Source organism: Plectropomus leopardus, chromosome 11, assembly GCF_026936395.1.
Source record: "Plectropomus leopardus strain MGB_pleo_1.0 chromosome 11, ASM2693639v1, whole genome shotgun sequence".
Classification (NCBI taxonomy): Eukaryota; Metazoa; Chordata; class Actinopteri; order Perciformes; family Serranidae; genus Plectropomus; species Plectropomus leopardus.
Window position 1 is genome coordinate 19,991,381 of NC_142186.1, and position 15,013 is coordinate 20,006,393.

The 15,013-nt window shown below is 39.4% G+C and overlaps 1 protein-coding gene across 1 annotated transcript; it reads left to right on the forward strand.

Annotated features, from left to right (window-relative positions):
- Positions 1–9,439: 9,439 nt before the first annotated feature.
- On the forward strand, positions 9,440–10,560 carry hamp (hepcidin antimicrobial peptide). The gene is made up of 3 exons (XM_042489827.2): positions 9,440–9,752; positions 9,853–9,930; positions 10,094–10,560. The coding sequence occupies exons 1-3, from the start codon at positions 9,666–9,668 to the stop codon at positions 10,199–10,201; spliced, it is 273 nt and encodes a 90-aa protein (XP_042345761.1). The 5' UTR covers positions 9,440–9,665; the 3' UTR covers positions 10,202–10,560.
- The last annotated feature ends 4,453 nt before the right edge of the window (positions 10,561–15,013 follow it).

Consider the following 15,013-nt stretch of genomic DNA (forward strand, 5'->3'; position numbering starts at 1 on the left):
GATCAGCCGTACTTGCACCTGACCAAGTTTAGATTTACACACAGACTTTGAGGGGTCTCAAAAAAGGTCACCCGGCAGAAACATGATAGACTGAAATGGTCAAGAACAAAGGGATCCTTATTCAGCCTTCTTTGAAAATTAACATAATTCACAATTAAGTGAAGCTCTGATGTTCCTGGACATGATAGGCCATTATTCACTAGAAATGCTCAGCCAATGCTCACCAATTTAATGCGGTCAAAATCGAATTACAGACTTAACAGTTTCAAACATCCTCAGTTTTTCAAATAACACATTTGGAGGATTATGCGTCCTTGGAGAAAGCATGCACCCTCTGCGCACTCTTACGTTCATCCGATCGATTGATCAACACACTGGTAAAATTGAAACCAGTAAGTAGTTAGAACACACAGAGGGCACCTTGGGTGAGAGAGATCAATGGTGGATAAAAGGCGCATCTAAGCCCTCAGTGAGATTGAGTTTGACTTCACAGGTCAGGGCTTTTAAGCATCATCCTGCTGTTCTTAAAGGGGGAGCAGCCATGACTTGGATAATCTTTTAACTGCAGACTGAGGTGCTGCACACGCCCAAACAGTAAGACTATTTATAACTTACAGACTCATTATCTATCAGTATTCATTAGGATGTCACTGTGTGTTAAATTTGCCTCGGTCCTGTCTTGCCCCTACAGTGTCTCCAGGCTTGTCAGCTGCCATTCAAACGCACGCAGCTAGCCAGGCAGGCGTCTGTGTGTCCCTGTCTCTGTTTGAAGTGGCTGATCTCTGATCCCACGTACCTCTCTGATTGGGACATACTGTCTGTCTGTCTCTTTCACCCCAAACCCGTAAAAGCTCTCTGAAGAGAACCATGCAGAGTTTAAATGAAGTCAGTTAGGAAAGGAAATCTAAAAACAGCACACAGACATGTCGTCTCAAACAAATGTAATAAGATGTGAGTGCCAGGGATTGTCACTTTTACCTCTCAGTGGAGATAACTCACTAACAGTTAACTGATGTATTAATTGGAAGAGGAAAGTGTCTCCGCTTTGAGCAATAAATTGTTATTGCTGGAATTGTATTTAATGAATCTGAAACAGTGGCTCATGTCTGGTCAGTATTGAGCATATGCCTGTTTGCCTGGAGGGTGGGACACAGCCACCTGCTGTAAAATCCTTTATGTGAAGTGAAAAAGGCAGTTTTAAATTTGTATTTAGGCACGTCTACAAAAAGCACATGGTTGACTGGTTTTCATTGAACGCATGCTGGCCAACACATTCTGCTGGAAAGCTACACTTTCATGTCCTGCAGGCTTGTTTTACCTTTGTGCTCTTTGAGCTAAAGGAGCACTCTGTCAGGAGCCCGCATTGTCCACCGCCTCAGCCCGTTTCACATACCCTCTCTCGGAGGGTTGTTATTTGTCGAAAAATGGCTGACAGAAAGAGTCTTATTCTGTCTGACATACAATGCTCCTCATACCTTGTATACCACGCTGACTCTCATCTTTCTTGGGCCTACATTAATAACTACACAGCATCTGTCTCGCTCATAATGGTGGTATCAGGTATGTATTCTGCTGCTGTCAAGAGATGGGGGATAGGAGTGAGCTCATATTTTTCTGCTTCTCCTTTTTTTCTTTTTTTTTTTTTGGAGCAGCCATGGTGTTGGATTCTACAGTTTTGTGATCAAACTAGCAAATTCTGTTTGCACATGTCAGAAGACATGTTTGACCTAAAGTTCTGGAGCAACAACTTTAAGAAAAAAAAAGTGTGGAGTTTTGTTTCTGAAAATAATGTTTTTTTTAAATATTGCATGGAAAGGGTAGGTGTAGGGTTGGGTTTTTTTTTTCCAACATTTTGGGCACATATTGAGTGGGGGGACTCAGGGGCCATCCCCCCAAAAACTAAATTTTCAGCATTTGGGTTAATTTTCATGCACTGATTTGTGCCTTTTCTGCTTAAATTAATTGTTTAAATGTTATGGTACTTCCTGCTTCAAACGTGCGTTGTTGCTTCATCTTATTTCTGTTTAATGACAGAGTGCATCTGTTGCTTTTGAGACTGCATGCTGCCACCTCCTACATTACTGCGCTGATTTTTAGCCCCTTTTTGTGGTGTAATGCGATGACAAAAAAATACCACCCATCTCCGTCCAAGCAGCGCTCGAATTTCAATCAAAATTAGCATGCACCATGTTTGATATAGAGACTGAATTAGTCACACGTATAAAAAGACGTTATCACCATTATATTTTTACTGGCCTCCATGCCTCTTTCTGTCGTTACCTAACGAGTTGTCTGTCCTGATCATGTTGTCAAATGTGACAGAAGAAAAAAACTCAGAAAGCGTGCTCGTCTACTGCAGAGCTATGCAGACAGCTCTGGTCTACTGGTAAAGGGAAAGCAGTCGATTTTCTATTTTAAATCGGCTTTTCCCGTGTTTCATAATCAGCATGCACACTCATTTTGGTATAAAAAGGGTATATGAGTCACATTCTGCAGATTACGGAAATAAAAGTCCTCTGCTACTATCATTTTTTATTGGTGGAGTAACAAATGCATGTGTTTCAAAAACTGAGGGGGGGCATTTTCCCTTGCGCCCCCTCCCAAATATACGCTTATGTCAGAGGTTATAAATGGGAAAAAAATGTCAATGTTTCTGATCATTATTAAGTATTGACACATTCTGACCACAAAGAATCATCAGATGACTCAGTTCAGAATTAGATCTCTTAAATTATGGTGAAATTCTTTTTTTTTTTCTCAGTTGAATATATTTATTTGACTTCTTTAATTCTCTCAGCAAGGCTTGTCGAGTACATTAAGTATTTGAACCATGTACAACAACCAGATTAACACAAACCCAAGGTCAAAAAAGTGTTATGCTAGTATACCACTACAATGTAACAGCTTTTCAGGCAGTTAAAACGTCATGTTAAGCAGCTGAAATTAAACCTGGACTGGACGATCTTTTGCCTCCGATTTTATGGTATCCTGTACACTGACCCAGTGGCCATAAATATGAAAAGACAGGAAGGACTGATGGTGGTACCCAGGGTCGGGGCTTGCACTTTTGTTGCTCTCTGCATAAAACAATTATGCTGCCCCTCTACTTGCAGTTGACCATGACAGCACAACATGTATTCCAATAAACAAATGGGAAAAAGACCTCAACATCCAGCCCGACAACAACTTTTGGCATAATAACATCTTCAGCATGTCCAGGAATGCTAACATAAGACTAAAACAATACAAGATCATCCAAAGAACTCACATCACACAGCACACGATGAAAATAATGGGATTAATGGGACCAGACGCATGCACTAATAGTACACTTAACGCAAATGACAACCACCTCCACGCACTCTGGCGCTGTTCACCAATCCAGCATTTCTGGAAGCAAGTAACCACCACAATTTCCCAGTTCCTTGGCTGTAATGTTCAGTTATCCCCCACTCTATGCACACTCACTGATTTAGATACACTCAACACATGCTCAAATCAAGTCATAACACCCATATTTGTGGCTCAAACTATCACCAAGACAACAAACTAGAAAAAAATAAGAAAAAGGGCAGATTTTTACAATGGTTAGATCTCCTAACACAACAGATATCACTTGCAATTCGAAAAAATATATTCAACAATTGTCAGCTCCACCACATTGCTGGTGCGCTGATGCCACAATACAGTTATAACTGCAAACAACTGTGTGGCTGGGGAAGGGAAGGGAAAGGGAGGGAAGCAGCAAAGGAAAAGAGAAAAAGGGTTTATAAAAAAGTGTATGTGGGTAGGCATGAGCAGAAAGAATTAATAATGCCAAACCAAAATCATCCTGCAAAAACTAACATGTAATGTAACGAAATTCAGACAATCAACACATTTGTTTGTTTTCACTGTCTTCTGTTTATTTTTCCTAATTTCTTTCATTTATTTATTTTTAAGTGATCATTATTGTTGTTGCTTTCTTACTTTTATCCAATATACAATATCCATATCATCACTTTGTTAACTTTGTATTTGGTTAAATGAATGCACTAAAGGATGAATAAAGAGTTAAAAAAAAAATTAGAGCCTGTCAGCGACAAAAACAAGCACTTTAAGAGGATGTAAAATGACAATGCAAACATGCCCTGAGTGTTTACATTGCTCCATACTGGACCCAGTTTCCTTAATTGTCTAAATTTGACACTTGACATAAAAACATGGGCTAATAGAGCATACGTTTCTTTTCAACATGTGGGGTTTGGGGTCCCCCCTCAGTGTCAAACACTAAATGTCCTGCATTCTGGTGATTTTTTATGTATCAATTTTTGCTTTTTCTGCATCAGCTTATACTGGAAATGTCTTTAATTTTATCAGAATACAATTTCCTGCTAAAAGAATAAATAAATAATAAATTACCATACCAGCAATAATACACAGAGGCAGATATGCCATATAACACCAAGCAAACAATAGAAACAAACGCCAATATATTTCTTACACATGATGCAAATAGTCAGTGCAACGAGTATGTGCTCAAAGTGTCAACAATAACAACGTTTGCGTGACTCATCATGCAGGCATTTTGCGAATCTATACACAAATAACCACCAAATAGATCTTCATTATAACTTCAGCAGAGTGATGACAGCACAAAGTTGTTTTTTTTTAATAAAAACAGGCCTCACAGTTTCAGCTCGTCAAACTCAATAATACCAATTGCAAATCTCTCCATATACCACTTTCTCGTGTGCAATTGTGCATCAAACTCATAACTAATACAGTGCAACTTAACGGCGGGACAGCAAATAAAGCTTACCTTTCAGGTGTGCACACACTGCGCTCCGTCAGGCCAAACTTAGGTCCAACTCTTTCCATTCATGACACCCGCTCAGCTGATTTTTCATGGGCGACAAGGATGCTTGACATATTTTCCAGTCTTCAACACCGTCTCTTGCAAGACTTCACTTTCTCCCACAAGCAAAACGTTACATCCTTGCTTCGTGAATAAACAGGCCAGGGCCTTTTCAAAACCTCTGTAGTTGTTAGCATCCGACTACAATGAAACACAAAAAAACCTTCAGTCAGTCACGTTTCCTCGTGTTCGTGCGTGTTGTTTTGTTTATTTCTTTTTCTGAGGCAATCAAACTTATTATCTGTCAGCAAGGCTGCCATTGGCTGGTGAGGAGAGGGGGGCGGGAGGTGAGGGAGGGGCGGCTGCAGGTGCAGCTTGATTGACACCTGTCTCAGTAATTCATTGTGCTTACAGAAAGCGTAGCCTGGTATGCGAGGAGACTACAGTTAGCTGCTATTGCTTACGATTTGGCACACATTTCCAAAGTGACCTCCCTGACCAACTGTCAGCCAAAAATGTCAGCATGTCTGATCATTTCTGTGTATTGTTTAAGATTATTAAACAACCAGGAATGTCAGAAACCATTAATCTTTGGATTCCAGATGCATTTCATTCTCTCAGTGAGGCCTGGTCATGCAAACAATGGTTCAACAACTAAATCAACACTGAACAATGATCGAAACAGGCTGTGGCAAAATATTAACATGGTTTAACAAATTCACAGGCAGTAAAACATCATGCAAAGCAGTTAAAAACAAATGAATTTTAAAAAACAACATTTAACTATACCCTGCTGAAAAAAACCCAGCTTGACCAGTTTAAGACTGTAATGGTGGTTAAGATGGTTTTGCTTCATTTTTGATGGTTTAGCTGGTCATAGCAGTTTGTGATGGTCACTCTAGCTGGTTCTTGAGTATAGAGAAATAATATGTCATGAGGGAGATGTATGAAAAGCAAAGGGCATATATCAGTTGAGTCTTCTGTCATGTGTTATGCATTAAGATAAATGTGAGCAACTTGATAGGCAGGTCACACCAGCATGTCAAACCATCAAAGACCAGCAAGAAGTGGGTCAGGACCATCTAAGACCATCTTCAACCAGCTAAAGCCAACTCACATAGCAACCAGCATAAGCTGGTTTTTAGCTGGGGTTTTTTTCAGTTTAAAGAAGTTTGAATTAAACTCCTGATCAAAGCCTCTCGGTTATAGGCAGACTGTTATGCCATGCCTGTTTTTACATTGAAATGATGATGTACTATCCTACTGCTAAAGGTGAATTAGACTCATATTTCAGTTTTAAGTCATGCATGGAGAGAATGAACAATTTCTCTCTGAAATATAACAATGGCATGGTAGCAAGAAGACAAAAAGCTGATTTATGCCTCATGCTATCATTTGAAGTTGGTTCTTTTTTTCCTTGTCTGCTTCAAATTTTGTGTTAGACTTTCAACCAAAACTAAAGGAAAGAGCACACAGCATGAGCTCCCTGTAGCTGACTGTTTTGTGACTGTGTAAACATCTCTAAATGATTTTTCTATTTCCAACTTTTCCCCAGTTTTTTTTAAATGTTCTCACATCATGGAGGCGACATATGTGAGCATTTTCACAACTTAAAACATTTTATTGCTTTTTACTAGTATTTTGCAGTGTTTCTTTGGGCATTTTTATGTCTTTAGAACCAACGGCAGTAAAGACAATAATGAAAGAATGAAACTTGAATGACTTTTTTATGGTAAAATTTTTATTTAGTTTTGCGCAGAATGTGATTACAAATCATATATAAATGGCTGTATCTCTTCCACATGTGCCCATATGTTTTCCAAATTTTGCAGGTATTGATAGTCCAAAAGAAAATTCAACTTTTTTTCTAACCCTCCCCTCTCCATCTTGGCTGGCTTACACAGACCTGTGAAGTCATTTTATATAAATTCATCAATTAATTAATTATTTTTTTGGGGAAAAAAGCACAACCACAAATAAGCATGAAGAAAATATGAATGATTACGAAAACTAACTTGAACCAGGAGCACTGTGGTTTTCAGTGCTTTTACCCCATGTTCATTTCATAACTTTCACTTGACTTCCGTTCTTTTAATGACAAGTTTCTTCTTCTTTTCATCATCATTTTTATGGGAATGTTTGCCTATTCTTGATGTGCATTAAGATTGACAACGCTGGAAGTTCCAGTCATATTTTGTAATATTATTTGAACTCCACTCAGTCTGAGGAATTCCCCACAGTCGCCTCTGTCAGCGTGCACAAACTCGTCACCCTGTGCTCCACACTGCCCCCTGAGTCCAAACACGAACACTGCATCTGTTTCACAGAGTCATGAGCAGTACCCGATCAAAGGCCATGACTACTGAAAGTTTTCATATTTTTGTTGATAAATAGTGACGTGTTTATGATGTACCAACACTGGTTCTTCGATGGCCTAGTTTTGAGGAAAGATGTAAACCCTCGGGGTGACGGCGTGGCTGTGTTTTGGGGGCAAGGGGTGTTATGTTTGGAACTCGATTTGCAACTCCATTTAAAGCAAGTAGTGAGACAGAGGAGGAGGGGAAAAGGGGGTGAGAAATGTACAGGGGGAAGGAACGTGGGACGATGATGCAACAGCGATAGACAGGGGCAATGCCCTCGACCGGGAGAGAAAGGTAGAGTGGCGCCTGCTGAGGTGAATCTGTCCGCCGTGCTGGTGCCTGGCTTTGTTTGGCCAGAGGATTCCTACTGATAGCCTCAGTGGCTGACAGGACACACATGCTCTGGAAAACACAGAACAAACTGTGCATACTTGGAAAACTCAGACTCATTAGATCTTTTTAACCATTTCTTCTGTTAGTTACTAACGTGCTCACAAACTCCCTGTGAAGCTGCATAATATTTTGTGTCCTACAGCCAAGCTGTGTTATATTCAGATTCCTCACAAGCTGAGTCATGCCCAGTGAAGCATGGCAAACAAAATGACATGTGTTCAACATGAGTGGACATGATGTGCAAGTTCAGAGAGTGGACTACAGCCCATTTCTGTCCCCCTCAGACACACAGAACAAAGACGCACAATGAAGTGCATAAACTAAAGGCATTATAATGCTCTCTTGTCATATCAGACAAGCATGGGTAGATTCCAGTAGATGTGGAGCCATTCATGGTTGTATTTGTTGACACTGATGTTGTGGTCATCCAACGCAAGCACGAGGGCCAGCGGGGTTATCAGTGAACGAGACAGACTGACGCAGGGGTCCGCGACATGTTTCTTCACTAATTGAGTCGGCACAGGCAATTTGGAGAGACTTTGAAGGTATAATGAGAATTCAAATGGCCCCTGATTTTATCAGCGTGCACAGCCCACCGTTTATCAGTTTGTACCTTTACTTCGCCCATTTTTTGTCATTTCATTTCCACTGTTATTGATTTTTGTATTTATTCACAGTCTGATGTTGTTGTGGAATGGTTTTCTCACCCTGACAGGCTAATTAATCTTAAGGTGTTTATCGCCGCTTCAGTGATAAGGGGAAAAATGATTCTTACAATTTTAGGGTTGTGGTTTTTCCATGCAACTGTTAGCAGTTTGGGTTATTATTATGATGTCATTGTCATTAGATTCACACTGTTGTAATTTCACACTGTTTAGAATATTTATCAACCCCATCAATTGTTAGCATGCTGTGTGCCAGGAAATTAGTAATGGCGATTCAATGTATCAAAAGCAGCTGTCCTTTGCCATTTTCTATGTTATTTATTTTAGAAATATTGAAATAACAAAGAAAGACAGGCTGTGTCATGCACATACAGTCATGATCAATTGTTGCCGAAGAAAAGCATCTGATTGCCGTCCACACACAATAAACCTCATCAGATCATATTACATTCATCTTTAACTAATGCATATTGAAACACCTTGACTCTCAAATAGAGGATTTTAATCCTGGCTACTATTCCGCTGCTCTCAAAGGGATTTAATTTGGTTCAACTGCAGGTTCCTGTGTATTATGCAAAAATGGAATGTGTTGAAAATGAGGGGCTAATTATTCCATTTGAGAGGTTGTAATTACATCCTTTAGACTGAGCAATGGATATTCCAAAGTGGCTCCCTCTCCTTAGTGAAGGATTTCCTGGGTCGAAACAAGTGCGGTTCAGTCAGCCGTGCGATAGACTGACCCATGCAGTCCTTGGCTTTTGCTGTGGGAACCTCCAGCGCTCTTTCCAGTTTGTTCCAGCAAAAAAGTCACATTTTTTGATAAATCTCTACATGCTTGAAGCTCAATACAAAATTCATATTGCTCTCATATATTGTAAAAAGTGATGGTTTTCTTGCAGCAGCAGCAGCAACTTCAACTTGTTCATGTGTGGAATTATGTGTTCTGTCTACGTAAAGTAATTTAATTTAAAAGTTCATAGTTGATTTGATATTGCTGAACAGTGAAGGGCACGGAATCAAAAATAGATCAGAGGATTTCCCCCCAGAGTTGCAGCACTATGGAGAGGAGAAAAGAGAGGTCAAAACTTCCCCAGTGAAGTTAGGTAACCACTGCCAGGAATGGGCTGGGCCTCCTGGAGCAATGAGGCAACACTGAACCCACGTGTATAAAAACCACAACGCTCTGCAAACTCAACCATCAGACAGCAGCAGGACTCTAAAGAGCTGACAAAAGTCACCAAAAGATCTGCGGAAACCCGCTCGCTCAGACAATCACCATCCATCACTGGAGCCGAAGAATAAATTGAAGATATTGTGGTGCTCTTCGGTGGCCTGACGCCCATGAGAAGAAGACCTATCAGCTCTAATCTTCGAAGGATTTCATAACTAACCCATTTAGACCCTCTGAAAATGAAGGCATTCAGCATTGCAGTTGCAGTGACACTCGTGCTCGCCTTTATTTGCATTCTGGAGAGCTCTGCCGTCCCATTCACTGGGGTAAGCATTTGACTTAAACTCTCTTCATTTGCTTATTAGCCATAAATGTTTTGTCAGGATGCTAAGATGTGGCTCCTAAATGTGCATAATTCATTAACAGGTGCAAGAGCTGGAGGAGGCAGCAGGCAATGACACTCCAGTTGCAGCATATCAAGAAATGTCAATGGAATCGAGGATGGTATGTTCAATTGACTGAATGAATTAAGCCAATTACTGTGAGCAAATTAAAATTTAAGTGGATGTGTTTTCCCCATGGAGTGCCCTGGTGCTCTCTCCACACGAGGACAGGATGAAATGCTGGAGATGAACGCCTTTGCTCATGTCTCTTGTCTTTTGCACAGATGCCAGATCACGTCAGGCAGAAGCGCCAGAGCCACCTCTCCTTGTGTCGCTGGTGCTGCAACTGCTGCAAGAGCTACAAGGGCTGCGGCTTCTGCTGCAAAACCTGAAGATTCCTGCAACAACCGCAAAATATTAATTTATTCCACTTTTTTTGTTTTTTTTGTTTTTGGTCTTACCCCAAGAATTGACCTTTTCTCGACCTCTCTCTCAAATGCAATCCCTGTGCTACACTGTTTTGTTTTTATGATTCATAGAGAAGCACTGTGTGGGGGGGTGAAGCTTATTCCTTATATTTATTTTGTAAGTTTTAATACTTTCACCCTGTAAGTTCTTTTTGTAAGCTCAATGGTATGTAAATTAGTTCCTAAAAATATTCCAGATGTGAAGGTTTCTTCATCTAAATTAAGTCTAACAAGTTAATATTTGGTGATGAATAAATAATGAACATTTGAAGCAAGTGCAAAAATGGTTTTGTCGTTAATAAGGAGATATTTAATAGCAGAAGCTCTTCACCGAACAAACTGAATACACAAGTATCACGATCATCAGGGGATATCCTAAATATCATACCTTTTGTACAGCATGTGTGATAACAGGAGGATTTTAAGTGATTAAAGAAACTATTCTACAATTTAGGGTCAAAGACTGACAGCATTAAAATCTAATATCACTTTCAACAGTTGCACAAAACATATCAAGTGTCTAATCATCACTCTGCATAACTTTCATGAACAGTACACATGTTTTTTTCTGTTCTCAGTCACTTCAGTACTTTACATGTAATAATTTGCATGATATATGAAGATTTATTGTCAGTTATTGCACATAGTCTGGTAGCTTTTTCCTCTCTTAAGACATTTTAAATATTTTCCTGGTTAAATAAAAACACAAACATTCTCGTCCTTTCTCTGAATTTGATATTTCTGCCCTTTTTATAGAGTCTTTGTTGCTCAGGAAGTGACACATTTCATGTTTCCTGGAATTCATTTGGGGAAAAGGAAACAAGAAGTGTCAGCAGAAGCAAACTTAACGTCAAGACAGGAGTGGACAACTTTTAAGATGGTACTGTGTTGCAGATCCTCATCCTGATTTAACCCTCTATTGTGTGGTGTTGCCTTAAAGGAGAACACCACCTAAATCAAGAATTGCAATATGTTATTTCCATGGGCTAGGAATGTTAAATCAATATTTGTCAACATGAGGTACACTCTCTCAAAGCTAGAAGACAGAAAACAGAATTAAAGGTGCGTTCCGAATTGCATACTTTTACTTTCTTACTTTTAGTAGGTACTAAGGCTGCCCTTATATGAAGTGCACATTCGGGACATAGTATTTCTTCATAACACTGCGCCCTGAACTTTGACCCTCTTTCTCATATATCTGTCACGATGGAGATAAAACAAACCCGTCAGAGACGGAGATTAACTCAGAGAGATCTGCTGTTGTTACAAAACAATGTTCAACTTTTAAGTTATAACTGCATACATTGTTATACAATGTGGATTCTGACATTTTATATTCATTTAATTATCCCACACATGCATTTCTCTATCATTGTTTATTTACTTTTTCTTTTGCTGTTGTTGGTAATCTCTGTGATTGTTTTGTACATTTGAATGATTCATATTCCTGTTATAACCATCCAGCTGGTCATCGGTCACTTGAATTTGTTATCATTTGTCATTGCAGCTTCCTTCCACTGTCAACTATGATGCATCTGCACAGAGGATTGTGGGTAAGAATAGCCACAAAAGCATGCTGGTTTACACACTGCAAAATGTGACCAGATGTAGTCGAACATCCTGGTATTTTTGGCATACCACATCTGACATACAATGTTTTGAGAAAAACTAAATCGTTCTTTTGGCTACTATATGATGATGATAGCATGGGAACGCACAGTGAGCCTCAAACTTGTGATGTCCTGACTGATTTTATGGGCCCAAAGAATGGTTTTCTTTTTTATATCCAAACAAGCTTTATACTATTGTAGTGTTCTGAAACAGAAAATGCACCCATATAGTCAGAATATTCCCTGGGTGCTCTCAGTGTCATCTTTATAATCTTTACTAATACATTGTCCATGGAGCAGCTCCTGATTTTACACCCCATGATATCACTGAGCATCAAAACTCTCTGGATCTGGGAGAGTTGTTCATGTTTACTAATGTTTTTGGACTGTCTAATCACAGGGACAGCAAGAATGAATCCTGAAAATGGGTGTAGTTCTCCTTTAAAGGCAACAATTACATTGTCTAAGTTTTACTTAAAGGCAGGAATATAAATCCACGTTTTACTGTTTAGTTGTGAAAATGGGAGGTACTCTACTTTGGTATGAAAATTAATTAATCACACACAAATCCAGGAAATACTGTTTGCACTTCCTTTTTCCATGGAAATGTGAGACTGAAGTCATGATCTGAAGGCTTCCAAAGTCGACTAAATGTTTAATATTTAGGCATAATTCAAGACACTTTAAAAATACTATCTGGGGTCATTTAATTTTTAATTTTTAATTAAAACTAGTTTAGATGTGATAAGTTTTTTCATAAAGTGGTGAAATGTCAAAAGAGCCCTACAACCTGCTGTAATAATATGTCAAAAATACATGGGGGCCTTTGGAGATCATTTAATCATGGGCATTAGCAGGAAACACGACAGGCCTGGCAACCCGTCAGTCAGATTCCCCTGATTCACACCTGAACCCCTCTAGGCAGCTGATGCAAGAAACGGGTGATTCACCCAAGAGAGGAACTGCTTCCTCATTTCCACAAGGGGTTAAATTAGGTCAGAATGGAGAATGCTTTGTGAATTTGATAGAAAAAACAATATGATATTGATTTTATGAGACTTTGCACAATTGCATATTGTCGGCCTATGGCAACGATTTACCAACTAACTCGCTTTTATTTTTGTGCATGTTTCTTTTTAAATTAATATTTTCATTATTTAAACAATTAATTTCAGCATTAATTCATGCAATACTGGGTTAACATTATCTACATAACAGCAACTTGACTGATATTTGCAATGACCTCTGGCATCAGTTACACAATATTAATGCTGTCGGGAAACAAAATTATAGAACGCTACATGTGTATGTGATTTCTGTAAATCCGCTGTATCTGATCTGTGACAGCAGAGACGTTCCCTCGCTGACTGTGTGAAACATGTTGGAGGAAAATTCAAGCAAGCACTGGAGTTGTCAGATTACCAGTATCGACAGTGTGCCCTCTGCTTGCTCAGCTAGTTATTGCAGCTACGACTGGTGAGAAAACAATCAGTTAACTCAAAGCTGTAGCCCGCACTATTCCACCTCAGTGAGCATGATATCTACTACTGAAGCGTGGCAAATGAAATTATTCAATCAATAAAAGCCAGACAAAAGAAATACGATGTGTTGTAAGAATTCCTAAGGTGTTTTCACCAAAAAAAAAAAAAAAACACCAGGCAGCAGAGATTGGATTCCCTCTCTGGATTATATCATTCATGGACTGTGAGATTTAGCAGTAAGAGGGTCGCTCACACGAAAGACTGGCATGTGACTTTCCTTCTCAAGATGTGATCATGGGTGACTCAGTGTTATTTTTCTCGTGGATTATTACTGTTAGTGGTGAATCGTGTGTGTTACGGTCTTGTTATTGCTTTTCATAACTGCTGAAGGCAAAAATGTTTTTAAGATGTCATGCTGGTGTGTCAAAATACATAAAGTAATACTGGTGTGGCGAATTTGAGATCTCAAACAGATATTCTCGGTTGTCATAATGTCAGTTCGTATATTAGACGGAGAAGATGTGTGTGGGTGAGGGTTGGAGTGTGTGCTTGTGTGTGCGTGTCAGCCACTATAGCTGAACAAAAAAGGCAAAAGCACCACATACGAAAACTCAAACTTCCCACACAAGAGAAATCCCGCAGACAGTCAAAATCGAGCGAAATGTGAAAGACTGAGTTCACACAAGCCGAGTGACTGGCACTTAAAAGGAGGTAAACATGAAGTGTGTTTGCAGTCAATAAAAAAGCGTTTTAAACCAGTTTGCAATTTACTTCTTTTCCCTGCTTTTTTTTTTGTTTGTTACTCACAGCAGTAAACAGCATCCTGCAATTGCTAAAGAGATCTTCCATGTGGTGTGTGTGTCAGGGGTTAAAAACCACAAACCAGTGAGCGAAAACACAACGGAGCAGTGATGCCTATAAACACTACGGTGCCTCAAACAGCCTTCAAAACGCCATCAAACTTTGATATAATCCACAGGGACATTAACAAGGCAATTATTGGTGATAAAAAATAGTAAAAATCAACCTTTTAACACTTTTTTTATGCTTCTTGGGTGATCTGATTTCAAGTGGACAGCTCTAAGTCTGACTGTTCACACCTAGTATTGAACACAATCACATATTCTCACTCCAAATTTGGACTTTCACATCTACATATGACATGCTAGGTGATCTCCTGCTTGTGTTGTTTATATTTTGGGAAGCTGTTTTGATTTGTGCCTGTTTAATGCATTTTGTCTTTGTCTCAAAATACACTCTTTTTCAAAGGAAAGGTACAGATTATTGTTGATGTCTTTTTCAAAATAAATATTACGTTGGTGTAAAACACCTCGTATTTAAAATTTCCTTGTGCAACACAAGTATGTGGTAAGGTTGAAAAAAAAACAAAAACAAAAAACCCTTCAGGGTATGGCTCAACATTCATATGGGAAGTGCACACCAGACTCCCAATTCAAAGTCCGGGGTTTGTTGGGCCCATCCATGTCCCCTCCCGTCCACCCTGTAGGGACTTTATAGCTCCTTATATTATGTTGCTACCATTGGAGTTTCAAACTGATGTCAAACTCGTGCATCATACAGCTGTGAAGGGTGCAGCTTCAGTTTTAAAAAGGCGGCGATTCAAAATAAGGCTATCTGGTGGCTTT

Coding starts and splice junctions, on each gene's coding strand:
- hamp (XM_042489827.2), top strand. CDS start 9,666: ATGAAGGCATTCAGCATTGCAGTTGCAGTGACACTCGTGCTCGCCTTT. Junction 9,753..9,852: donor CTGCCGTCCCATTCACTGGG/GTAAGCATTTGA, acceptor ATTCATTAACAG/GTGCAAGAGCTGGAGGAGGC. Junction 9,931..10,093: donor TGTCAATGGAATCGAGGATG/GTATGTTCAATT, acceptor TCTTTTGCACAG/ATGCCAGATCACGTCAGGCA.